This window comes from Leguminivora glycinivorella, chromosome 12, assembly GCF_023078275.1.
Source record: "Leguminivora glycinivorella isolate SPB_JAAS2020 chromosome 12, LegGlyc_1.1, whole genome shotgun sequence".
Lineage (NCBI taxonomy): Eukaryota > Metazoa > Arthropoda > Insecta > Lepidoptera > Tortricidae > Leguminivora > Leguminivora glycinivorella.
Genome location: NC_062982.1, coordinates 2,325,742 through 2,353,310, shown reverse-complemented (window position 1 = coordinate 2,353,310; position 27,569 = coordinate 2,325,742). Strand labels below are relative to the sequence as shown.

Here is a 27,569-nt window from a genome sequence, read left to right as displayed (position 1 = left end):
GCGAAGAGGCCAGAAATGACAGTGTTCAAGTGTCTTGACTATCGGTAAGTGTAATGGCTCAGCCACGACATTGGTCTAAGCGCGGCAGCGGTGAGCGGCGGCCATACATTGGAGCGAGACACAGCGATGGGACTTTTCATTCGCACGTATGGCTGTCGCTCACCGCTGTCGCGCTTAGACCAATGTCGTGGCTGGGCCGTAAGGCCATGCAGGCATTGAGCGCGCAGCGGGGCGGGGCGCGGCGTGCATGTCAAACAATTGAAGTTCATACAAGTGTCCTGAGTCGACGCTGCATAGCGTGGACGCACGCTCGCCCGCCTCGCTGCACGCCCCACCGAACGCTCCGCTCCGAGCGTCCATTCAGGCCTTATACGTCGATGGTTAGAAGCCGAGCAAGCTCTTATGAATAGTTAAATAACCTAACCACTTTAAAAAAAACCCTGACCGCGACATAATGAACCGATTTTCATGAAACATGGCTAAGAACACTCCCGACTAACTCAGCTTTCAAACCTAAAAAAATCTAAATCTAAATCAGTTCATCCGTTTGGGAGCTACGATGCCACAGACAGACACACACAAAGACAGACAGACAGACATGTCAAACTTATAACACCCCGTCTTTGCGTCGGGGGTTAAAAATATATAATATTCATTTCATCATCAATGATAATAAAAATCTCTCTTCACTCTCACTATTCACCCATGATTTTAAAAGATCTAAGTTCCAGTGGGCTGGAAATAGACATGCAGGAAGGGTTCAACTTGACTTGTTGCCAGCCTGAATCCGGACGGCACCTTTAGCTGTGTTATCTCATCAGAAGTTTGGGACATGTTTGACCTGATCATTATCAAGGTTCGACCGTTTGGCTGTGATAGCTGTTACAATATAGGTTGGATTACGGTATTAATTTGGAGACTGATTCAGATTTGTGTTTCGATATTGTCGACTGTCGGTAATAATTGACATGGTCGTGTCAAAGACAGTTTGAATGAATCATAAATTTTAAATCAGAATCGATCTCTTGCCTACATAATACCTAAACTACTTATTTTATGTGTATGCCATTATTAGTGAGGAAATGGCGGACGATCTAGACGGTCTTTCGAAAAGAGAGGACATTGACATAGACGGAGACGCGTGGAAGTAAGAGAGGGGGCGGGGGCGGCTCCCATCTCTTGCGGCCTTGAGGCCTTGAGGCCTTTATCTATATTCCTATTTTGAATTAGCCGGAATTATTATTATTTTCTTTTTTTTGTAATTTTATTAGCCGGAATTATTGTAAACAAAAGTGTGGCCAGCCAGTGCTATAAAAAAATTGCACCATTCGAATGGTGGTCAACATTGCCGATATTTTACAGGTCTATTAAAAATCTGTGGGATATGGGTTAAATTGTGGTGTAGGCGAGAGGCTGGCAACCTGTCACTGCAATGCCACAGTTTCGTTTTCTTTTAACCCCTTATTTGCCAAGAGTGGCCCTGAAGCTTTAGTAGTAGTAGTAGTAGTAGTAATTATTGAATATAATGATAATGAGATATTCGATAGAATCGAGTTGTGCCTAAGAGGCCACAGTACTGGCTGTTGAAGGAATACTGTCATATTTTGTATTTGGTATAGCAACCGATTCTTTGATATGTTTGTTTACGTTTTGTAAGTCAGTCGGTCAATAACAGTTCTCATGTAAACACTGAATAAATTCCTGGTGTACACTTTCTTGGTTTCCTTGTGCTATAGATCTCTGCTATATAGTGTTAGACCTGTGGGATATCCCCCACAGTGGTTATGGTCCCTCGTACGAATCAAGAATTGTGTTAACAGTAAAAGGAAGAAATTTTCAGCGGAAATGAGTAGTACTGTGAAAATTGACCAACTCAACGAGAGTAATTATGAGACGTGGAAGATCCAAGTAGAAGCAGTGTTAATAAAAAACGACGCCTGGGGATACGTGAACGGGAGTATCAAGAAGCCAGCTGGAGAAAGTGGAGAAGCCGAAGTAGCGAAATGGGAGACAGGAGATTCCAAAGCTAAGTCTGACCTAATTTTATCCATAACTCCGAGTGAATTGAGGCACCTGAGAGGTTGCAAGACATCGCGTGACGTATGGTTAAAGTTAAAAGATATTCATGCTTCCAAGGGACCTGCGAAAAAGGCTATACTGCTAAAAGAGTTGTTACTGCGTAAATTGGATGAAAACGGCGATTTGAGGGAACATGTTATGAGATTTTTCGACATTATAAGCCAATTATCTGACATGGACATTGAAATGCCTGACGATTTGACTTCTATAATGCTTCTGTATAGTTTACCGTCCAGTTTTGACAATTTTAGATGTGCAATAGAATCTAGAGATGCATTGCCAAAGCCAGACGCACTGAAAGTGAAGATTTTAGAAGAGGAACATTCCAGAAATCAGAAAGAATGTGTAGATAAGGCACTTCTTGTAAGAGGAAAGAGATCTTCTAAGCCAAAGAGTGGCATAGAGCAACGTCAACGCGCAAGTGATGCCCCAGAGCAGGCTAGATCAAAATTCAATTATAAATGTTTCAAATGCCATTTACACGGTCATAAAGCCTCGGATTGTACTCAAAAGAAGAAGGAACAACGTAATGACAGTGCAAAGTATGTGTCGAACTCAAGTGATTTACATGATGTTGATTCCAATTTTGTAACATTCAATTGTGTTTCAGATGTTAATGCTGTTGGGAACGAGAATGGAAATTGGATCGTTGACAGTGGGTGTACGTCACATTTGTGTAACGATGCAGATAAATTTGGTACTTCATTACTACCGTTGTCCGGTAAGCTAAATTTAGCAACGAATTCGAGCACAGACGTACAAGGTAAGGGGACAGTTAGATTTTCTTCATGTGATAATGGTTCTAAAACTGAAGTGCAATTGCCAAATACATTATTTGTTCCGGATTTGCGATGTAACCTGATTTCAGTAGCAAAAATTACCGATCAAGGTTATAGCATTACGTTTAACAAAAATATAGCTAGTGTTCAAGATAGCTATGGTAATACTAAACTGGTCGCAAATCGTAAAGGTAATTTATATTACGTCGAGGAACATTGTGGTGTAGTGTCAGCGATTTCTGAGCGAAAGGTTGACGTATGGTCGTGGCACGAACGTCTTGGTCATTTAAATGCGAAAGATCTTGTCCGAGTTTTAAATAAATCTGGCATGAATTTAAAGATGTCAGATGTAACAGAATTGTATGATTGTAAAATTTGTGCGAAAGGAAAAATAAGCAGGTTGCCATTTTCTAGCTCGAGTGGACTATGCAATGAAAAGTTAAAAATCAAACATAACGTGAAGATTGATCCGTTTGAAATCGATAAGAAAAGATCGGCAAATACTACAAATCAACCTTTATCGGTAGATGTAGAGTTCCATCCGGCTCAGACTAGTGGAAATCCGGTAGAACAGATCTCTGATCACGAGGATGTGAACATAAGGTCATCGAGTGATCGTGATCCTGAACCCGAGAGAGAAGAGGATGTTCCTGTTGAAGCCCGTCAAATGACAGATGTTCCAGGTACTGTCGCAGAACCATCTCAACATGATCATCATCAAGATGAAGTTCATGTTGATGGGGGGAGGATAGTGAAGAGAGGTCCAGGACGACCGCGGCTGGAGAGAGGTCATGTTGGGCGTCCTCGGAAGATATACAACACAGTTATCGTAGAACCGGATCCTGTTATCGTAGAGCCAGTGATTGTCGTAGAGCCAGAGATTGTCGCAGAGCCAGAAGTTGCCATAGAACCAGAGGTTTCTGCGGAAGAAGGCTTTGAGTCAACTGAGGAGTATGGAGACTGCGAAGATTTCGTTGGAGTTGCCGAGATTAGTCTGAAAGAGGCCTTATCAGGTAACGAGCGAAAAGGATGGAAGGATGCAATAATGTCAGAAGTCAAAAGTTTAATTAAAAACGACACTTTTGATATCGTCAAGAAACCCATGGGCCGAAATGTCGTTGGTTGCCGATATATTTTAACGACGAAGTTAAATATCGACAAGACTGAGAAGAAGAAAGCTAGACTGGTGGCGAAAGGCTTTAGCCAACGTTACGGCGTCGATTACCAGAAAACCTTTGCGCCAGTCGCTAGACTTGATTCAGTGAGATTATTAGTTGCACTTGCAGTGGAACTGGATCTTGAAATTCATCAGTTGGACATAAATACGGCATATTTAAATGGATTATTAGTGTTAGAGTAATTATTTATTAATGCCTTATTTTGATTTATCTTACTGTCATTTATGATGAAAGTATTAAAGAATATCAATTGACTAATAGTAGTCACTGGGTTTCCGCCATGTTGGAATGTTATAAAAATGGCGGACAAGCAGTGACGGGGGCCAGTTCGAGTACAGACGAGTAGTAGTGAAGAAGTCTTGAATTATTTATTGTAAATTGGTTGTTAATATGTTTGTTATAAGTGAATAAAGTAAATGTGATGGTACAAGTAATAGTTTTCATCATCAACCTGGTAATATCCCCAACAGTTCAGAAGTTGGACGAAACAAAAATCGATAAGATTTTTGCCACGCCGCACAAGTGTAAGGTTTTTTTTTTTTAGTCAAAATAATGTAACGGATTTATTTAACGAAACGTGCATTTAAATTGCTTTGGTAAGTGAGACATGTATTATATTTATTTCTTAAAATTAAACTTCATGTTCTGAAACTGGTTTGATAATCTACCCTCATGGCAGTATAAATTGATGAACTCTCATTATTGTTTTATTTAAAAGATGACTTACTTTTGTACCTAAAAATCTTTTTACAAAAGGTGTGTAACATTACATTGCCCATTAGTTATTGAAACACATAAATCTGATAACTATATGACTAGTATATTCTGGATACACAATAAGCGCCGTCATATGATACGTCATTCAGTTTGTGACAGTAAAATTTCATAAATTAATTGGCATAAGGAAATCGTGGAATTATGAGTAAAGTAAATTTGTATCTTATCAATAGAAATAAAGTTCTGATTAAACGACTGCTTTATTTAACGATGCCTCGAGTTGTTAAACACAAGCCATTTTATGTTGTTTCCGAAAAGTGGTGTAATTTATTCCAACGAGGCAATTGTCCTGCTGTTGTATTCTGTTATTATAATATAATTATACATATTCGAGCTTATCAAGTTATACAGATCAGATAAACAATTAAACATTCATGCTGAATGAAATACGCTGTGTAAAATATGTTCTCATAAAGTACTTCAATAATTTAATCCCTCGTGTCCGGTAACACAAGATTGGTAAAAATTATGTATACTTATGAAAAGTTGATCTCAATTCAAACTGAGAATTATAATGCAGTTCTTAATTTTGATATTTAATGCTTTAAGTACGATTTTGAACAAAAACGATTCCTGTTCATTTGCAAATACATATTTAATAGTGAATTTAACATATTATATTAACCGTTAAAATTGAAGTTGTGCAATTGTGGGTAGTTTAATTCTGTTAAGTACTGAATTTAAATAAACAACTTTGATAATAAGGTTGCCAATCCCTGGTATGAATAATGGAGAGTAAGTTGTATCTCTAATCATCTTCAGATATTTTATGATAACTCGTTATAAAAATGTTTAGCGTTTTAAAGTTTTAAAACTCAACGAATTGTAATGTGTTGTTTTTCAACGTTTTATTTCACGAATTGGACTGATTGATCTCATTTTGATTGTTGACGGTATGCTACCACATTTATGAATACTATTTTATAATGGCCAGTGATGGCAGAATTATTTAATCAAAGTAACGTATAAAACAAAATTCTTCGCATTTTACCATGGTGATCATGAGTGATAATTCGATGGGAAATCGAAAAATTACATCTATGGTGTGAATAAATATCATTAAGACATGTTTCAGACTATTAGTAAATAAAGTAATATCTGTTTGCTTCTTAAGAATAACGATTCAATCTTGATATGCTTATATATTATGGTGCATGTGACATGACATGGGTGATGGTCACATGTAGTCATATGTAGAGTCATATGTAGAGTCATATGTAGAGTCATATGTAGAGTCATATGTAGAGTCATATGTAGAGTCATATGTAGAGTCATATGTAGAGTCATATGTAGAGTCATATGTAGAGTCAGTCATATGTAGAGTCAGTCATATGTAGAGTCAGTCATATGTAGAGTCAGTCATATGTAGAGTCAGTCATATGTAGAGTCAGTCATATGTAGAGTCAGTCATATGTAGAGTCAGTCATATGTAGAGTCAGTCATATGTAGAGTCAGTCATATGTAGAGTCAGTCATATGTAGAGTCAGTCATATGTAGAGTCAGTCATATGTAGAGTCAGTCATATGTAGAGTCAGTCATATGTAGAGTCAGTCATATGTAGAGTCAGTCATATGTAGAGTCAGTCATATGTAGAGTCAGTCATATGTAGAGTCAGTCATATGTAGAGTCAGTCATATGTAGAGTCAGTCATATGTAGGTCATAGAGTCATATGTACGCGTAAACTCGAGTATTTTGGCCCCAGTATAAAATAATGACTTGAGCCAGGGTATTGCACAATGAATCGTATCTTGTGGAATAAATGGTTGACGCACGCGGATGGACGTGCGGGATTTAGAGCGCGTGGATGAACGTGCGAGATTTAAAGCGCGTGGATGAACGTGCGAGATTCAAAGCGCGTGGATATACGTGCATAACATTTAAGCACGTTGATGAACGTGAAAGACTTTCATTTCAACCTTTATAAATACATGAAACATGAATATAAAAGTACAACATAAATGACTGTGCCTTAATATCAGAATGTATATTATTTGCGACTTTTGATTGGATAAAGCAGTACAGCAATAATTACATATTTATCTTTTGGCTACGTGTAATACGTGTATCCAGTTCTTTACATGTTTTATAGTCTTAGGTGATCAAGAATAAAGTAACAAAAAAAGAGACTTTATTGATAACATATAAAACTTATTACCTAGCAGGTTTAGCTCGTAAAATATTAAAAGTGAAGTACTTAAACTTTGTATCGGTTATGAAGAGACCTATTAGATTTAAAATAAAATCGTTACTAACGACTAGTTTCCCTTTCATAGATAAAAGAAATAAATTGAAAATGTGCAATTTGAAATCTAGAGAGCAAACATTAATAATCTTTTGTCTTTAAATTCGCGATAGCTCTTCATGAAAAGAAAATATATACTTGCTTTATGTGTGAATAGATCTTTTGATAATTAAATGAATTGCTTACCACTTGCGGCTTGTAATCAGCGCGAATAAAGATACGTCGGATATCGTATTTGGTTTTTCATACGACACGGTATTTATAAAAAAAAGAGATTATGTATATAATGTCTGACGGGTGTCGCTATTGTTGACCTGTAACCTAAATAGTATATGTACAAAGAGTTTTTCTATTTCGGCATACTATTGCATCAATCTTAGCTAGTACCTAAAATAATAATAATAATAACAGGATAAAAAAAAAAAATAATAAGGACCTACACCGTAGTCGTGTACTTGCGATTAGTCTTAAATGGTTGCGTAATATAATATGTTTACGTTACAAATGGTAAATATTAACTAGGCGCGATATTTTATTGACAGGTCATTTGAGTATTTAAAGATTCTGTAAATGTGTATGATATATACATCTGAAAAATCTTGAATATAATTACTCAGTATATATAAACAGTAGATATATTAATAGGCGATGACAATAATTTAATTAATCATAACGACTATCGATACATTATGACTTATTGAATTGATTACCGAACCATAATCGTTTTACCATAATTTCGAAGACAGTCGAAATTATGTTCCTAAAGAAAGTGTTGCAAGTTTCAGATCAAGGACCGAGGAGCGTCCAGGTGAAAGGGCCAGGGTCTGGTATTCGTTTACCACCCAGGAGTGCCCAGGTGAGAGGGTCGGGGTGTAGATTCACTTCCGACCCAGGAGTGCCCAGGTGAGAGGGTCAGGGTAAAGATACCTCTGTTTCGATCGTCCACCGTGGGTCCTCATACGCTGGCATGGTATGCGAGCTTGCGTCTGGCGGCGCAATGTCCGGCGTCCGTGATGAGCAGCATCGGCAGCACTATCCAGGCTGACAGAGCTTGGGTGGCCCATGATGCTGTTGCAGCGGACGGGTACATCATGTTGCCAAAGCCCGTGGCGGCACGGGAATTTCATTCAATCGTGTGATGAGGTGGTGATGTCATAAAACCGTGTAAATGTGTTCTTTTTGCTTGTTTCGCGAGTGAAGTGTGAAGTGAAGTGTTGCATTGTTTACTTAAATATGTTTATAACTTGTGAAATTAATTTAATTATCATAATTTAATTAGATGTAATGAATTCAATTGGATGTAATGAATTTAATTAGATGTAATTAATTTAATTGTATCGAAGTTAATGTTATTCATATATTTATTTTTCACGGGCCTATATTTCTTGATAAGATTTATGGAAATATTTAAAAATCCATTTTATAGGATATCGTAATTATGGGGTAAAGGTATCGGTATGAAGTGAAGTGATGTTTTGTGTTTCTATTGTTTAAGAATTATTTCAAATGCATATTATACTACACTTTTATAATCTTTTTCTTGTATAAACTGATATTGTCTTTCTTTTGAATTATTTCACATTAAGTTTTGGCGAAGGGTCTCGCCTCGAACAGGATGGCCGAGCTGTTAGAGTAATTATTTATTAATGCCTTATTTTGATTTATCTTACTGTCATTTATGATGAAAGTATTAAAGAATATCAATTGACTAATAGTAGTCACTGGGTTTCCGCCATGTTGGAATGTTATAAAAATGGCGGACAAGCAGTGACGGGGGCCAGTTCGAGTACAGACGAGTAGTAGTGAAGAAGTCTTGAATTATTTATTGTAAATTGGTTGTTAATATGTTTGTTATAAGTGAATAAAGTAAATGTGATGGTACAAGTAATAGTTTTCATCATCAACCTGGTAATATCCCCAACAGAGCCATGCCTTTATTTTAAAAATATAGACTCGCAAACTAAACTCTTTGTATTAATTTATGTGGATGACATACTCGTCGCATCGCAAAGAGGTGAATGCATCGAACATTTCAAAAAGGAACTGGCCGAAAAGTTTGAATTGAAAGATTATGGCATTGCGAAGTATATGTTAGGCATAGAGTTTGACAGATTTGACAATGGAATGAAATTGTCACAACAAAAATATATTGACGATTTGTTAATTAAATTTAATATGAATGAAAGTAAACCGATATCTACGCCTATGGAATTTAAGCAAAAGATAGAAAAACCGGTGAATAAGTGCAGTGCGCGTGAACAATACCCATATCGCGAAATTATAGGTTCGTTGATGTATCTTTCTACGGGAACGAGACCTGATATTACGAATACGGTGGCTGTATTGAGTCAATTCCTGGATTGCCCTAACGAGGAATGTTGGAATGCAGCAAAGCGTGTCTTGAGATACCTGAAGCATACGAAACAATATGGACTTATTTACAAAAAGACAGGTAAATCATTGCATGGTTATTCGGATGCTGATTGGGGAGGTTGTTTGATAGATAGGCGTTCTTATTCTGGTTATGTTTTTATGTTAGGAGCTGGTTGTGTAAGCTGGAGATCAGAAAAACAGAGATGTGTGAGCACTTCATCTTGTCAATCGGAGTATATAAGCTTGGCATCGGCAATGAAGGAAGCTATATACCTGAACAGTTTGCTTACTGAAATTGGGTTACGTAAGTATGCACCATTATCTTTACATGTAGATAATCAGGGGGCAATATGTCTTGCGAGCGATCCAATGTTTCATTCTCGGTCCAAACATATTGATATAAAGTATCACTTTGTGCGAAGTGTATTAAAGGACAATAAGAGTATTGAGTTAAAGTACTTACCGACCGACTCAATGCTCGCCGATATATTAACGAAAGCTTTGCCTAGAGAAAAGCATTATACGTGCATGCGCGGTTTGGGCATTGCTTGTTAATTGTTTACATTTTTAATAGTTGTTCTTTGATATCACTTTAGTTTGTTGTATGTTTTATTGTGTTACAATTTATTTTGAATATGCACATTAAGGGGGCGTATTGAATATAATGATAATGAGATATTCGATAGAATCGAGTTGTGCCTAAGAGGCCACAGTACTGGCTGTTGAAGGAATACTGTCATATTTTGTATTTGGTATAGCAACCGATTCTTTGATATGTTTGTTTACGTTTTGTAAGTCAGTCGGTCAATAACAGTTCTCATGTAAACACTGAATAAATTCCTGGTGTACACTTTCTTGGTTTCCTTGTGCTATAGATCTCTGCTATATAGTGTTAGACCTGTGGGATATCCCCCACAGTAATACACTTTATTGTACAAAGATAAGAACACACACAGTAAAGAAAAAAAGAACACACACATCATTTGTACAAAGGCGAACTTATCTAGCTTTAGTAGTTTCATGTGCTCTGCCTACCCCTTTATGGGATACAGGCGTGATTGTATGTATGTATGTATGTATTAAAAATCTTTACATATTCCATTACACAAATAATGCCTCTGTTAAAGTTAAAACGAAAATAAATTTCAACACTAAACGTTTTGGTATATTTATTGAAATTAAAAAGCCGTTTTTGTTGGGTAGTTTGTATATTGCACTGGTATTACTGTGGAAATGTACCTGGGCGACCAAGTATCGGGCCGCTAAACATTATTTTTCAGCAACTTTTGAGACTAGGTGGTAGTGATTTTTAATAGCTAATTAAAACCGTCTTCAAATGCGATGGTAATAATATGGTGGTTATAAATTTAATTATTGGTTTTGTAAGTATCTGATATGACAGAACTTCGTCAATTTTGGACCGATTTTTATATTGACTTGCATGGGATCAGAACATAATACATATAACAGTCATTGTGTTCGATCGCTTCACGATTTTAAGTATGTAATAGAGCGACCGTTAATAACTAGTTAAAAGTTTTTTTTTTCTCTCGGCCCTTTACTATGAGAACCCCTGACTTGAGCTGCACGTGTTACTTTGACAGTGACAGCAGTTTGTTTACGTTTATTCCGTTCAATTAGTAATTGGAATATAGCGGTGAGCACTACAGGCTATGATATAAATAAATAATGACATTAATGCGTCGGCTGAAACCTCTTTAAATTCCCGAAAATATGCATAAGAAAACAATACAATCCAACATTGTCTTCGGTTACCGCGATAGTTACTCATGAAATAAAACTATGGAAACGTTGTTTCGAACACTTTACAGCATTCGTGGGCAACGGGTGACTGAGGAAAAATTACAATGTGCAAAAGCTACCCACATACAAGAAATTTTAATGAACCATGAGACCATGACCAATAAATAATGCAGATTTTTAAGGCAGGTTCACCCAGTTAATAAAGCTAGATATACAATAAACAATAATTAAACAATAAATAATATTCAATTACGGCTGTATCCTGCTGGGGTACCAGTTAGTGATCTCTTTACTCCACGTGACTCCACTACCTGGTATCCCTAATATACAATATTAATTAATGAATCTACGTGTCGGGATGAATTGTAAATTCATTATACGCGATATAATCCGTTTCCATAATTTTATTTCATGAATACAATCCAATGTTAATAAGTCACTATATTTGAATGACCGGTCTGGCCTAGCGCGTAGTGGTGAACCCTGCCTCATAAGCTGCGGTTCTGGGTTCGAATCCTAATAAAGGCATCTATTGGTATAATAAACAAAGGAACTTGTAGTACAAAACAATTACGATTACTCATAAAAAGACACAACAAACTAAAATGAATCGTCATATAATTATTTTGTCGAGCTTTGTTAGACCTTAATGGCAGGGAATAAGAACTCAATCAAAAACAATATGATCTTGAAGAAAAATAATGACCGGTAAAACCAGACGAGTCTTATTATAGACTTAGAAAAGTTGTAGACGACTTAAATATATTATGTTTAATAATGATTATTAATAAATTGATATGAATTTTAATCAAATACCTCTAGCAGTCACAGCATTATTTTTTTATGTTTATTTATTTATTTCTTGAGAAAACCAACAGCGATACAGAGTAATTTTATAATATCTTATATGATAGTGTACATAGGTACCTATGGCCAATTACAGGATTTCTTTTGTAACTCCTCCACGGGACAGGCATCTGCCTAGTGTGTAGGTCAGTTTAATTGTATAATTTTTTACTTGTATTGTATAGAATATGTAGATAACATCAAACAGATTTTTTTTATAGGAAACATGTTAAGTTACGAGTAACCTGAGAAGTGCACATGGAGTGCAGATATAATATATTTAAGGTACAGCGGGGCAAATCTCGTCTGGGGGGCATTGTAACTGGTCCATTTTTTCATGTTTTACAATGTTTGCATTATTAAACACATGTAAAAATCAACATCAAACACTGTACAAAGAAATAAAAACGAAATCTAAATCGGTTCATCCGTTCGTAAGCTACGATGCCACAGAAAGACACACACACACACACACACACACACACACACACACACACACACACACACACAGACAGACAGACAGACACGTCAAACTTATAACACCCCGTCGTTTTTGCGTCGGGGGTTAAAAAAGGAACCTTTGTAGTTCGACGTGTCCGTGTGTCAGTCCGTATGTCATAACCATCCCCCGACGACGCAAAAACGACGGGGTGTTGTATGTTTGCCGTGTCTGTCTGTCTGCGTATGTGTCTGTCTGTGGCATCGTAGCTCCTGAACGGATTTTTTTTGTAAGCTGAGTCGGGAGTGTTCTTAGCCATGTTTCATGAAAATCGGGTCCACTAAGTTGCAGTCGGGGGTTTTCTCAAAAAAAATTGTGGTTAGGTTATTTATTCTGCCATTTCTACACGTTCCTAGGCCCGCTTCGCTGCGTACACGCAGAGTCATTAGCCACAGACAGACCATTTACTCAGTCTGTGCCGAACCACCGCCGCGGTCAGACGTCATGTACAAAACTGTTGTTTACTTGTTTTTGGTCGCCGCGTGCCACGGGCAGCCTCGGGCGGCGCAGTATGTTGTACCCAATGCTGTGCTGGAAGCTATATATCCTAAGGGGCTTAGGGTATCTGTGCCAGGTATGTCTATTTAACTATACATAATTGAGATGGGCCGAATATTCGGTAAATATTCGGTGTTCGGCAAGTTTTTCAATGTTCGTATTCGGCCGAATAATTCAGTTGCATTGCCGAAAATTTACCGAATAAACAAAGTAAATAACTTATGAAGATGTTACGTATTCCACTGGATAATAAGCTCCTATTTTAGTAGCTTTTTAAGGAACTGCTAAAAAGAGAGAAACCTATGTCAAAATATAAATACAATTGTTTTGTAAAAAAGTTCAAAAACTGTAGTTTAGAGTTGAGAAGAGCTCAGAGTTGTTTTAACTAAGTTTAAGTTATCCTCTAAATGATAAAAACATAGTTCTATTAACATATGTAACCATTATCAATCATTTAAGTTTAAATTGACATCCCCTTTAAAAATATGGCGTAACCGAATATTCGGCCGAATGTTCGGTTCGGTAAGAGCTGAACCGAATATTCGGCCGAATATTCGTGTTCGGCAAAGTCCATATTCGGCCCATCTCTAATACATAATATATTTTATAAATAAACAAACTAAATAAGTCACAATAAGTCTTAGAAAGAAATTAAAAATCAAATGTGGATTCAAAAAGAAATCAAAGCTAAGTAAGTTACACTTGTTACTTACTGTTGTAACGTTAGCAACATTATGAATAAACGTACATATATACATACATACATACTATCACGCCTGTATGCCATAAAGGGGTAGGCAGAACACATGAAACTACTAAAGCTTCAGTGCCACTCTTGGCAAATAAGGGGTTGAAAGAAAACGAAACTGTGAATAAACGTACCTGCTTTTAAATCTCTTTTAATTAAATTATAAACTTTTAGAGGTAGATTTCGATTTTTTTTATTAAAGTTGGTTAACATTTAAAAATTCTTGTTGAAAGACTATACCATAAAAATATACCTACTTAATTAGTGACTTGATTGACCTAAAAATAGAGAAAAATAAAGAAACAGTATTTCTTTTGTATTTTAGCTTTGCATTAAACATGGTATTCGTATCTTTAATAAGCATCAGCAATATTATAATATACTCTGATACTTTATCGAATTTGTCGACCATTAGAGTAATTCAACCTTTAGTATCTTAGAGATATGAACAGGAAAAAAGAGAAGTAAACAAATTAATACCAGTAGGTATTCCTATTTATCGCGAGGCTATTAAATATAACTTGCTTGAGTGTGTAATATTGTCTTCGGTTACCGCGATAGTTACTCATGAAATAAAACTATGGAAACGGATTAAATCGCGTATAATGAATTTAAAATACATCCCGACGTTTCGAACTCTTTACAGCGCACGCGATACGCGATTAAATCCGTTTCCATTATTTTATTTCATGTTGCTTGAGTGTGATTTCTTAGAAGAACACATTTTTGTTTTTTCTGTGTAATGTCACTGTCACTTATGGTATGTTTATTCAATTTACATTTCATACATAATAATCAGTGAAATAACCAAGAAGTAATTTTTCATTCTGGCCACTTCCCACATCCCATCTTATTATGGTGTTTCTTGGCTTGCATCATAAATATCCTATTAGCCAGTTAAAGTATTACCTAATGACTACATATTATAATTTATGTGGTTATTTATTTTTAGGTAATACATATATTAAGATAAGATCACAAACACTAAAGACTAAAGATTGCAAATACTAAGATAAGATTTACAAAGTTCCATTGTAAGCTCAAGAAATCTTGTGTGTCTGATGATGTGGTGATATCAATCAATAATTGGACAGTGTTATGGAATAAGCGATCAAGCGACAGTTAGTTGAAATCGAGAAAATGAGCTAGAAAGATTTGAAATTTGAATCAGTTGTTGTAAGTTCATTTATAAAGCAAAAAAGTTAATTTTGACATTGAACCTATAAAAGTGTTCATAATTTAAATTGATAAAAAAAATAACACCATACCTATTCAAGTTTCGAAGTTATTAACGTTTTTCCGCTTGATTCTTTCTTGAACTAATACTGCGATGACGTTAATTTATTTCGCCGTAGCGTACTATGAGACATATTTTGTCGCTTGATTCTTTAATGCAAATTGTTAGAGGTAAAGTGAATACTGGAATAAAATAAAATTCCATAATATTCCATATATTTGAGTAAATAGTGCTATTGTAAATAAATTAACAACAATGTTTTCCTCCACAATGATTAGGACTAATCCGTCTAACAATTTAGTTTTGTTCTGCAATCAACTTTTTTAAATAAATGTCAAAAAAATCAGCATATATGGCAAAATTGGCATTGTAACTAATATGGCAAAATTCATTAGTACTAGCCAGGATTACACACATAAGATATTATGATATAACAAAACCTCTTGATACTTAGTTCTCATTAAGCGAAATATCCTGCAATTTCAAATATGTAACAACGAATTAAACGACACCAATAGGGCGGTTAAATCGATATTGCGTTTATAAATCATCAAAACTTTAAACCAAAACGAATTAATAACATCTTTATGGCGTTTAACTCGATTTTGCGATTTAGAATATACGCTTATTATAATTTGTAAAAGTAAATTTGGCGTTCAATTCGTTTTTACGTAACGACTTAGTACACAGGGCCATACAAATTTTAACGTGTCGCTTGATTCTACCCCTTAAAATAAGGCTGTAAGCATGATTTTTCAACAAAGAAATAATCAATACTATAGATTATCACATTTATATCCGAACTGCATTCATAACTTTTTTTTCGGATATTGGCGCTTAGTTCGCTATTCCATAACACCGTCCAATTATTATAAAAATACTATGACTTGAAGTTACTAAATAAAACGAAACTTAAAAATATTACATTTGTATTAAAGTATTTTTATATTATTGACTGATATTACCACATCATCAGACGTCAGAATATATTACATCAGCTTTTGCCCGCGGCTTCGCTCGCGTTAGAAAGAGACAAAAAGTAGCCTATGTGACTCTTCACCCCTACAACTATCTCCTCTTATAAAATCACGTCAATTCATTGCTCCGTTCTGCCGTGAAAGACATAAGTACGGCATGTGGCTATAAATGCTGACTGTACTAGATACTCGTATAAAAATTCCCATTTCGTCCAGTCATTGCCTCCTCGCATCATGATTACCGCTAGCTCCCCAAAAAACTGCGCTGGCCAAAGCCATTGACCTATTATAATCTGTGTGCGTAGCCGAATACACAAACGCTCACGAAACGCTCACGATAACTCTTTCGTAGCTATCTATCTCTATCGCTCTTGCGTATTGGCGCGACAGAGCCAGACTACATATCTGCTGCGTTTCGGTAACGTTTCACGTCGCAGAAATGCCATTCGGCTACGCCCCCTGAATGCCTTAAAAACTATAAGACTTGTGTTAGATACGCTGTTTTTATCTTAGAGATCTAAGGTTTGTTAGCCCGAGGTACCGGTTTGAATTATTTTTGATGGACGTTAAAATTGTTGCTTTAATTTAGTTACTCTAAATTGTGTTTGTGTAATTTGGGTATGAAGGCAATTTGGATTATCTTTCGATTAGTTTCGCTGTATGGGTACTATCTTCATACCACGATGTATTTGATTTAATTACATACTTATGTATGTATATCCGCTTCGTGTAATATTAAGTTTTACACGATTTCTGACAGACTTATCTTTTGTCAACTTTTTTAGTTTTGAAATAATACTTAACCTATCTAAGCGTACTGTACGCTGGCGACTAGTTTTCATCAGACAACTAATACTTATTCTGATAATTATATCAAGCCCAACTACCACCTTCTGTGACCCACTTTACACACTTTGGAAATAAATGGCGCAGCAACTCTAGAAAGCTTATGTTGTGGGTACTCAGACAACAAATATATCTGTTCTCGTCACACAAACAAATGGGCTTACTGGGATTCGAACCCAGGACCGCGGCTTAGCAGGCGGCTTAGCACCTGCTAGGCCAGACCGGTCGTATAAAAATAAAACCATCTGAAATAAAACAGAAGTTCGCACAATTTTATTTCCAGACGATGGTTTCTCCCTCTTCGCCTTCCATGGCAAGCTGAACGAAGAGATGGAAGGTCTAGAAGGTGGGCACTGGTCCAGAGACATCACCAAAGCCAAGGACGGACGGTGGACGTTCAGAGACCGCGAGGCGCAGCTGAAGCTTGGAGACAAGATATACTTCTGGACGTATGTGATCAAGAATGGACTGGGGTATAGGCAGGATAATGGGGAGTGGACTGTCACAGGTAAATTTTACATCATTACTGACTTTTATAAGTAAAAAATGTGTCAATCGGAAACCACAGCATATGTCATTGTCAGTCATTACAAGGTTTGGCAGGTGATTTCTGTGGATAAGGAACAAGAGAGGCTCCAAAAGTGATCATTTTGCTACATCCATGATACCAGTATCCAATGTATCCATTCATATAAGTAGGATTTCAGTAAGCTCACGGTAAGCACAGATAAATGTTGTCTCTTTGTTGAGTAACAAAGAGATGGAAGGTTTAGAATGAGGTCACTGGTCCAGAGACTACATCAGGTAAATTTTACATCATTCTGTTTTTTACTTTGAAAACAAATGAAGTACCGTGGCATTAGCAAACGATAACATAATATTATGGCAGGTATCAGGGTTTGGCTAGTTATTTATGCAGACAAGGAAGAGTAGATGACCCAATATTGATCCCTGTGGTACACCCATACAAAACGATGACCCTGGTGAATTTTAGCATGGAACATCAAGGTGTTTTCAGATTTTATATTGTATGCACAACGGTTATCTCTCAGTTATTCTAAGGTTAGCTGGAAGAGATCTTTTAAACCGATAAGTTCGCCTTTGTACACAATTTTCATTACTTCATTTTTCTGTACTTTATATGTTTGTTTTGTGCTATAAAATGTTTTACTACTACTACTAAAGTAACATTGATATGTTTGAAAATGATTTTCACAACTTCATATGATACACCGACAACGCAATAGAATTTTACTTTCAAATGCAGTAGTTATCGTGTTTCCTATAAATCCCTGCGGCTCAAAATCATGTTCAGTTTCAGCTCTAAACTCAATACCTATGCAATCGAATAGTCGAACGAGAATTCTCGCGGGCCTGTCAGGTTTCCTCACAGACTACACACACAGACACCGCCATAGGAAGTGCTTATAAAGAGTGTGTGGTCACCAGACACATGGCTAATTTACCTGGTTAAATACCACAATTTGAGCAACGCAATTGAGTGACATCATACACCGTTACATATCATAACAGACCCGGGCCATAATCACCAGACAAATGTACAATTTTAGTGGTTAAATACCACAATTTGAACAGCAAAACTGAGTCTGCTTCTTACAACTACTACATAGTATAATAAGCCGGGTATAGACCCGACCATAGGGTCACCAGATAAATGTACAATTTTAGTGGTAAAATACCGCAACTTGAACAGCATTACATAGGCTAACAACTCAGGACTGACCCTAGCAACCAGTAGCTAGCCATATACGTACGGATCTGCCCGTCGGATCTATTGGAATCCTATAGGAGGTCCGTGGAACAATAGGAACGCACTTTGGATTACCGAAACGTTATTTATATTAATTAGAAAAAACATGTTTACTTATCAAGTTCTGTCAAAAGAGTGGTTGTTTGAAGTCTCGAAGTCTGTACATAGACAATCTGAGCTTCCAAACTTAAGACTTAGTCAAGCATGAGTCGATTGCATATTCAACCTTCACAATAACAGGATCTGCCCGGCACATCCGTCCGTGTGCGGTGAGAAATAGACACGGATTTGCCCGCCGGGTACCCGCATCCGCTGCCCGTGCTCAAAACCAACGGATCGGGCACGGCCCGGGCAGAATAGATCCGTCGACTGCCCGCGCGCGTGTGTGTAGCGCGGGTGTACCGAATCGCACCTTAGTTAATAGCAAGGATATAGTCCACCGGGCAAGCCGCGGATCAGATCCGAGCCCTGCCCGGCGGACCAATTCGTACGTGTATGACTAATTGCGGATCAGATCTGAAGCTTACCCGACGGACAAATCAGTACGTGTATGGCTAGCTAGAGGCCGTATCACGCTCGTGTTCTTGTCACTTTGTCATTATAAGTAATGCGTCACTTTCGGAGTTACATACTTCTTAGAACGTGACAGACATGGTAGACAGCCGTCCGTCTTAGTCCTGCAGCACTCGTGTAATATTATTACACATATCTAAGTCATATATATTCATTGAATATATGCCATTCGGCTACGGCACCAGACCACCTCAACTACTAGATGGAGCATTCAAGCCAAGTCAAAGTCACCACAAATATGCTCTCCCGTGTAATTTTAGTATGGGAATGCAATCGCTTTATCTAGTTGCTTCAATGTGTATATATACACATTGAAGCAACTAGATACACCATTCTGCGACGCGAAACGAAAACGATACGCTGCGAAAGGTAGTCTGGCTCTGTTGCGCCAAAACGCAAGAGCGATAAAGATAGATATCTACGAGCGTTTCGTTTTGTGAACGTTTGTGCCATTCGACTAAGGGTACGTAATAGGTTTAATAGTAAAATCGGAAAATGTATTGGCTGTTCGCGTGCTGCAATTAATGATATTTGTTTGTAGTTGGTTAAAAGTTTAGCAAAGTTTTTGTTTCGGAAATCACGCAGCTCGCAGCCAAGCACGGATATCTGACTATGTATAGTAATATTGGTTTGCATCACTAGGCACTACCTACTGTAGGTAAATAAATAGTTAATACTTTTATATCGTACTAGTTTTTGCCCACGGCTTCGCTCGCGTTAGAAAGAGACAAAAAGTAGCCTATGTCACTTTCCATCCCTTCAACTATCTCCAGTTCCGTACCTCTTTCAGAATTCGTCTACGAAAACGGCACTAAGGCGGACCCCGGCAACAACCCGATCTACCAACCAGACAAACCACTACCAACCCCTGTCCAGCCAACCCAACCTCCCCCCACCCAACCACCTCCCACTTGTAAACCAAGCCCCACCCTAGTCCTGGGGAAGACCGTGTGTAAGGGAGAGGTCATCTTTAGTGAAGAGTTTGATAAGAGCGCCGTGAAGGATTTGAAGCTTTGGGAGGGGGAGAATAAGTTTCCCGATGAGCCGGTAAGCGCTATTGGTGTATTTATATGATTAGTTTCAACTTAATTGCACATGACAGAAATGTAACTGTTGATATGTCAACACACATAACAAAGTCTAAGTATATTACATTATGTATTTATACAGTGTGGAAAAATCGAATGCCACATCAATGGCAACTACCTTAAATATTGTAAATAGCACATTTTGTGTAAGGGAGACTTTCCTTTGTTTTTAAAAACAATAAATTCTGCATTTAAGGATTTATGAAAAATCGCTTGCCTCAGTCGGGACTCGAACCGGTCAAATGTGACAAAAAATAACGTGCCGTATTTTATGATGCAGATTGAAAGGGTTACTGATAAGGTTCATTTTTCTCTAAATAACAAATACAATCAGAATAACGGAAGACCATGAAAATTTGGCACATTAATTGGCACGTTATTTTTTGTCACATTTGACCGGTTCGAGTCCCAACTGAGGCAAGCGATTTTTCATAAATCCTTAAATGCAGAATTTATTGTTTTTAAAAACAAAAGAAAGTCTCCCTTACACAAAATGTGCTATTTACAATATTTAAGGTAGTTGCCATCCATGTGGCATTCGATTTTTCCACCCTGTATATAGGTACGTAATTTTTGTACTTTTAACTCCCGACGTAAAAACGAAGGGGTGTTATAAGTTTGACGTGTATGTCTGTCTGTCTGTGGCATCATAGCTTTCGAAGGGATAAACCGATTTAGATTTCGTTTTTTTTGTATGAAAGAAAATTTAAATTTTGTGTCGTACATCGTAGTTAAAATCAAGGGGAATTCATATGTTCTCTGATTGATTTAATATTAATGATGATTCATCAAAATGAGAATTATTTGCAGGATTATCCTTTCAACGTATATATGACGAAAGGAACAATGGAACTGGAGAATGGACAGCTCATCATCAGCCCCAAGTTGTTAGACTCCATGTATCATGAGGGTTTCGTACAAGAGTCCTTAGATTTAAGCGATATGTAAGTTTTTAATAAAGAACTATAAAATGAGAATAGTTTAGAAATGAAGACAGGAATTTCTGGGTAATAAGGACCGTGAATGATTTTTATCACATTAATCAGTGTTTTGTATCACATTGTCAAACTTTAGACATAATGACCTGATTATAATATACTAGCTTTTGCCCGCGGCTTCGCTCCATGCGCGGATCGGGGGGGGGGGGGGTCCTGGGGGTCATTTGGCGTAGGCACTAGTTTTTACGAAAGCGACTGCCAACTTCCAACCCGAAGGGTAACTAGGCCTTATTGGAATTAGTCCGGTTTCCTCACGATGTTTTCCTCCACCGAAAAGCGACTGGCAAATATCAAAAGACATTTCGCACATAAATTCCGAAAAACTCATTGGTGCGAGCCGGGGTTCGAACTCGCGACCTCCGTAACGAAAGTCGCACGTACTTTAATAAACAAAGTTTTTAATAACCATTATAAAATGAAAATAGTTTAGAGTTTAGAAGAGATAGGAATTTCTTTCAAATAAGGACCATGAATGATTTTTATGATTTGTTTTTCAATTTCAATTTATTTCAATTAGTGTTTTGACCGGTCTGGTTCGAATCCCGGTAAAGGCATTTATTTATGTGATGAGCACAGATATGTGTTCCTGAGTCATGGATGTTTTCTGTGTATACTTATATATAAAGTATTTATTTATAACTTTTTATAATTTATGAAATTAGTTTACATAGAGTACGTACCTAGTCTGTTAAGGCACGTATTTAACCGGGCGACTAAATAACCATAGAAATGGGTACCAAATATAATAGTTTGGCGACTAAAATGGGGCCTCAAATTATTTCAATATGAGGTAGCATTTTAATGTCATTACGGCTACGGTTTATTCAGACGCGAGTACCAACTATTTATTTGGCAACTGAATTATTATATTGGAAACAATTTAAGAGAGACAGTTTAATAGGAAAACGGCTATCTATTAATATAAAATATACAGTTCTTTTAAAATATTTATATAGCAAATTAACATAAAAAGTACATTTAAAATTTATACATCGGCACTCATCACATGAGCTGTCATTTTAATAAAAAAAAGGATTCTTATAAAATATAATGGTCGACAAAATATTGTACTTATGGGTATGAAATTAGGTGTTTGGGAGTGCTGGCAACTTCGTCTCTATACAATGAATTTAACTTTTCATGACGTTTACTCTATCGAATCTAAGGCCGGTCTTACGTAGTCTTAACGTCACTCTGAAAGATTCATTTTTTTGGCAGGAAAACCTTACTCAGAATATGCCTTGGCATAAATCGTTCCGCAGATTTTATAATATCCAATCTTATGCTGGCATAATGTTAATGAGCAAAATAATCTTCTAAATTAAGAGTACTTCCGTAGATTTTTTTTTTGCACAATATTTAGGCAGTAAAAAGTTGGCCATCTTCTTCCTATTTCTGTTTTGATAGCGAGTCTTGTGTGTTGGGGATGCAAGATACCTAACACTCCTCCTCGCTTCGCTCGTCGTCGTACCTAACGGTGCCTCTGGGACTGTATTTCATTTCCTTTTTGCTATCGTTGTTTTGTTCATACAAAGTACCTAAGAATTATGCCATAGCAAATTTGGTAGGACTTATATTCTACTAAAAAAATAACCTAACACTAACCCACTTTTCTGCTAGCAGAAAATAATTCTGCTCCACAGACCAACCCCTATAGACATCTATTACAAGACGACTCGCGGTGGCCAGCCTTCCTAGTATTTGCACTGATATAAGCGCGGGCGCTCGCCGTGCCCGATCAGTATCGACCAAGTAACAGACCCGAAAGCAGCGCGTGTTTTTCGCACAAAAAAATTGGAAAAGGGTATTTTGATGCCTTAAAGATGTCCACCTGTAGTGTGAAATGGTGTGGAAAGGTAACAAGAAGCTCAAATTTAAAAACAGACGGCATTACATTCCACAAATAAGTCATATTTATAATTTATTCAGAGCCGGCATAGGTCAACTTACATTGGCCACTTACGCGTCAGTAGAGGGACAGTCATACTTCTGTCCCTTTTCATCTGGCGCGACTGCCCGCCGTCCTTGAAACGGCCAATCACAGCGCGCTTAACACATTCCCCGCCCGCTCCTCGCACCCCAAACAGTGGTGACTCGTATCGCGAACCAAATATACAAGACTGCCACTCTATAGGAGGTTCTCTGTGTTCTGCTCCTATACCTCTAATATTATACTATACGATTAACACGGTACTTTTTTTAAAATACCATGTCGGTGGTAAACAAGCATACGATCGGCCTGATGGAAAGTGGTCACCGTAACCTATGGACGCCTGCTACTCAAGGGGTATCATATGCGCGTTACCGACCCATTAGAAGCTTATACACTCCTTTTTGCTGTGTATTTATTATAAAATGATTTGGTACGCGTTCCCTTATAGAGATATTTAAATACTACTCGTGGTTTACGGGTCGCAAATACGATGTTTGAATAGAATAAGTAGAATAGAATAGAATAAACATTTATTCGTGAACACAGGCAAGACAAAATACACATAATAACAACAAGACGGAAAGGAATGAAGTGCCACGAAATGGCCTCATCTCAGCGTGTTGCTGGTGACTTCCAGCGCTGATTTTCCGATGGGACCATCGTTTCCATAAAGAAACGATTTTATATGTTTGTTTAAAAAAACCTACTTCCCAGTAATTTTTTTAGTTGCCTCCGCAATTTAAATACTACTTTAAACGATGAGCTAAGTATAATTATTTAGGTGCTAACATCTATATGACTACAAATATTAAAAATCTTACGCTTTACAATACTAGGTGCCAATTATTATTTTAGTCGCCAAAGTATTATTTAATGTTCCTCGGCAATATTTTTGTCGCTTGAAATTTGCTGCCGTTTTTTCAATAATAATGATGCTTGATATTTGAGGCTCATATATTTTTTTTGTCGCCACAATATTAAAACACAGCCAAATTATATTATTGTATGCCCGACTTAACTTCCCGTTTAATATTTTAGTTGCCCGGTTAATTATATGCCGTCTGTTAATATTTTTTTTTTGATGAATACTTTTGTTTTTTAAATTATATCTTGTTTCTTAATGCATGTTAATTATAAGATGTAATGTTTTGAAAAGAAGTGGCCCGCCGAGTTTCTTGCCGGTCCCATAGTGGATACCCCCCCTCCAACTGAGGGGGACTGAAATCTTCTCAAGGCTGAGGCGTAGGGTTAGAGCCGGCGTAGCTTTATTTGACGTTCATATGCGCATTGTGATGTGCCTACTTGGAAATAAATATTTCATTTCATATTACAGATGTACAGGCACCATAGACACCGCACAGTGCAAACGAGTGGCGAACGGAGCGGACATCCTACCCCCCGTCACCACGGGAAAGATCACCACCAAACACAAGTTCAACTTCAAGTTCGGAAAGGTGGAGGTGATCGCCAAGATGCCTGCTGGCAGCTGGTTGATACCTGGTATGTGACTATCTATAAAAAGCAATTAAAATTGCTTTAGGCACTGATCCCACCAAACGCGAGTAAGCATAGATTAAATATAAGAAGATCATACCATCCCATACATTAAAATGCGACCGCCTAATAACGCGCATACACTACACCACACATAGATGGCGCCACAAAAAATGCCTTGTTGCCATCGTTTATTTGTAGATTGGCGTTGAGTGTCACTTTCGAGCCATAAATCTACGTCAAAAGTGACACTTGACGCCATCTACAAGTATCTCAGAAGAATGATCCTATAGACTTGACGTAAGCGTACACCCGTAAGGGACAGATATAGAATAATGGAGCGAAATTAAGAAGTACTTTATAGCGGCGGAAAAGTGAAACTATGACAAAGACAAAAAACAACATTTTGCTCTCTGTCACTCTTATTATAACTTGCATGAGACCATCTTGTTGGGTAGTGGTAATTATTATTTGGCTGTCAAGTCTATAGGATCATTCGTCTGAGACAAGTATAATCGAAAGGTACAAGACATTTCTTTTGTGTTTTGTGGTGTAGTGCATGCGCGTTCTTAGGCGGTCGCATTTTAATGTATGGAGAAAGCGACGAGCTACCGGTGATAAAAACTAAGATAAGATTGTTGGTCCGTGTAAATAAAATAAACGTTTAGGTTGTTAAGTATGGATAAGGATTTAAAATATGTAAAAACTTACCGCGAGTGTTGGTACTGATAATTATCTGTTTGTTGCATGAACGATCACAAAAGCTGATACGGATACAGTAAAATACGAACAGCGCGCGGTTTTGTTCAAAAACTCCCAAATAGCACCAATTTTCCAAATATGCACATTTTTTTTATTGTCTCTCGATACAAAGAGCATTTCTAATCACTATATTCTGTTCTAAATTTCGCTATATTTTCGCTGACATTATAAGATATTATATGACATTATAGTTTAATAATGTGTCAAAAACTGATTGGCATTATTCAAGTAGGTATTAGGTACTCTATGGTTCACTCTTACTATTTTGTTAAAAAGGTTTGTGGCAAACCTTATTTAAAAAAGTTAATTACGATAGGCAAACGGTTTAATTTAATAATTTTCTTTTTTATTCCTAATTTTCATACTTCTTTATTTTTTATACAGAAATCAACCTCGAACCCCGTGAAAACTTCTACGGTTACCGCCGCTACGAATCCGGTCTTATCCGAGTCGCCTTCGTGAAAGGCAACGCCGAGTTCGCCAAGAAATTATACGGAGGCCCGGTACTGTCCGATACGGATCCGTTCCGGTCGCAACTGATGAAGCAGAAGATTGGCATTGAGAATTGGTGCAGTGGATTCCATAATTACACCATGATTTGGAAGCCAGGTGAGACTTTTGGCATATTTTGGTAGATTAAATTTTATTTTGAAACTGTACGGAGGTCCGGTACCTACTGTCCGATACGGATCCGTTTCGGTCGCAAGTCATGAAGCAGAAATTCGATAATGAGAATCGGTGCAGTGGATTCCATAATTACACCATGATTTGGAAGCCAGGTGAGACTTTTCGCATATTTTGGTAGATATATTTTATTTTAAAACTGTACGGAGGTCCGGTACTGATCGATACGGATCCGTTTCGGCCGCAACTGATGAAACAGAAGATTATAGTATATAAACTTGAAAAAGAAATACCTGGGTGCGTCTCAAATAATTCTTATAAATAAAATAAATTGGGTGCTAGGCGACGATATACTTACTTATATATAAATAAATAAAATACATAAATCAATATTGGGGGACAAATATCTGTGTTCATCACACAAATAATTGCCCTTACCGGGATTCGAACCCGGGACCGCGGCTTAGCAGGCAGGGTCACCAACTACGCCAGACTGGTCGCCAAACAAATTAACATTATTTATTCACAGACGGCATGGTGATGCTAGTGGACGGTGAAGAATACGGGAACATCGAACCCGGCGAGGGTTTCTACACAGCCGCGCGGCAAGCTGCCGTGCCGCACGCCGGCAATTGGCTCCGGGGGAGCAGTGTGATGGCTCCTTTAGATCAACTGGTAAATATCGTATTGTAAATAGTGAACCCACTCGTTGTTGCTGAATAAGTGTGGTTTTCTATTGTCATTGAACTGTACAGTAGGGAGGCTATTGCACAACACCCTGCATTGTGCCTGCGTTGTTCCTTGGGTGGCCCCACGGTGGCCCTGAGTAGATAAAGACCGGGAGGCATCGAGAGCCCTCTTAATTTAGGAGTGAGGAGGGGGGAAACTGGCGCCGCCGCGCTTCCTTTGAAACCATATTTCTCTAAAACTAAAAGCACTAGTAGCCTAGCGGTAACAGCGCGAGGCTTTCAGTCCGGAGGTCACAGCAGGTTCAAATGACGGCTCATAGGAAATGTCCCTAAAATATTTGCCATTTACTTTCGGTAAAGGAAAATAAGAGAGGAAACCGAACTAGTCCCAATAGTGTCTAGTTTGCCTAAACCAAATCCTGAGATTGATTGCTACTACTTACAGACCTCAGGCTAGTAAGAGCCATAGAAAAATTCTGGAATAACGCAAGGAACAAAGATGTATTCAAAATACATAATGTTTTTTTTTCTTTTCAGTTCTACATCTCCTGGGTCTCCGCGTGGGCGGTGTCCACGATTTCGCGGACTCCGCGGATAAGCCATGGAAAAACAAAAACAACAAGGCTGTCCTCAAGTTCTGGGAAGCGAAGGACACCTGGTACCCGACCTGGCACGACGCTAGTCTGAAGATCGAGTCGGTTAAGGTTTATGCTTTATAAGGAATCATACACAGGAAATAGTACATTACGATACAAGTGCGTAAAAAAGAAAGTTCGAAACGAGTGGCGATAAA

The 27,569-nt window shown here is 37.6% G+C and overlaps 1 protein-coding gene and 1 long non-coding RNA gene across 2 annotated transcripts; both read left to right on the top strand.

Moving 5' to 3' along the window:
• On the top strand, positions 1-27,502 carry LOC125232172 (beta-1,3-glucan-binding protein-like). The gene is given in 10 exon segments (XM_048137802.1): positions 1-44; positions 12,895-13,112; positions 17,128-17,352; positions 19,979-20,235; positions 21,087-21,220; positions 24,541-24,707; positions 25,848-26,072; positions 26,617-26,762; positions 27,314-27,323; positions 27,326-27,502. Coding segments are annotated over 10 exon segments (1,581 nt in total). The 5' UTR covers positions 1-15; the 3' UTR covers positions 27,496-27,502.
• Positions 1,533-10,275, top strand: LOC125232175. The gene is made up of 3 exons (XR_007177718.1): positions 1,533-1,682; positions 2,736-2,738; positions 10,244-10,275. It is a non-coding gene; the product is annotated as an uncharacterized LOC125232175 (long non-coding RNA).
• Positions 27,503-27,569: the final 67 nt, after the last annotated feature.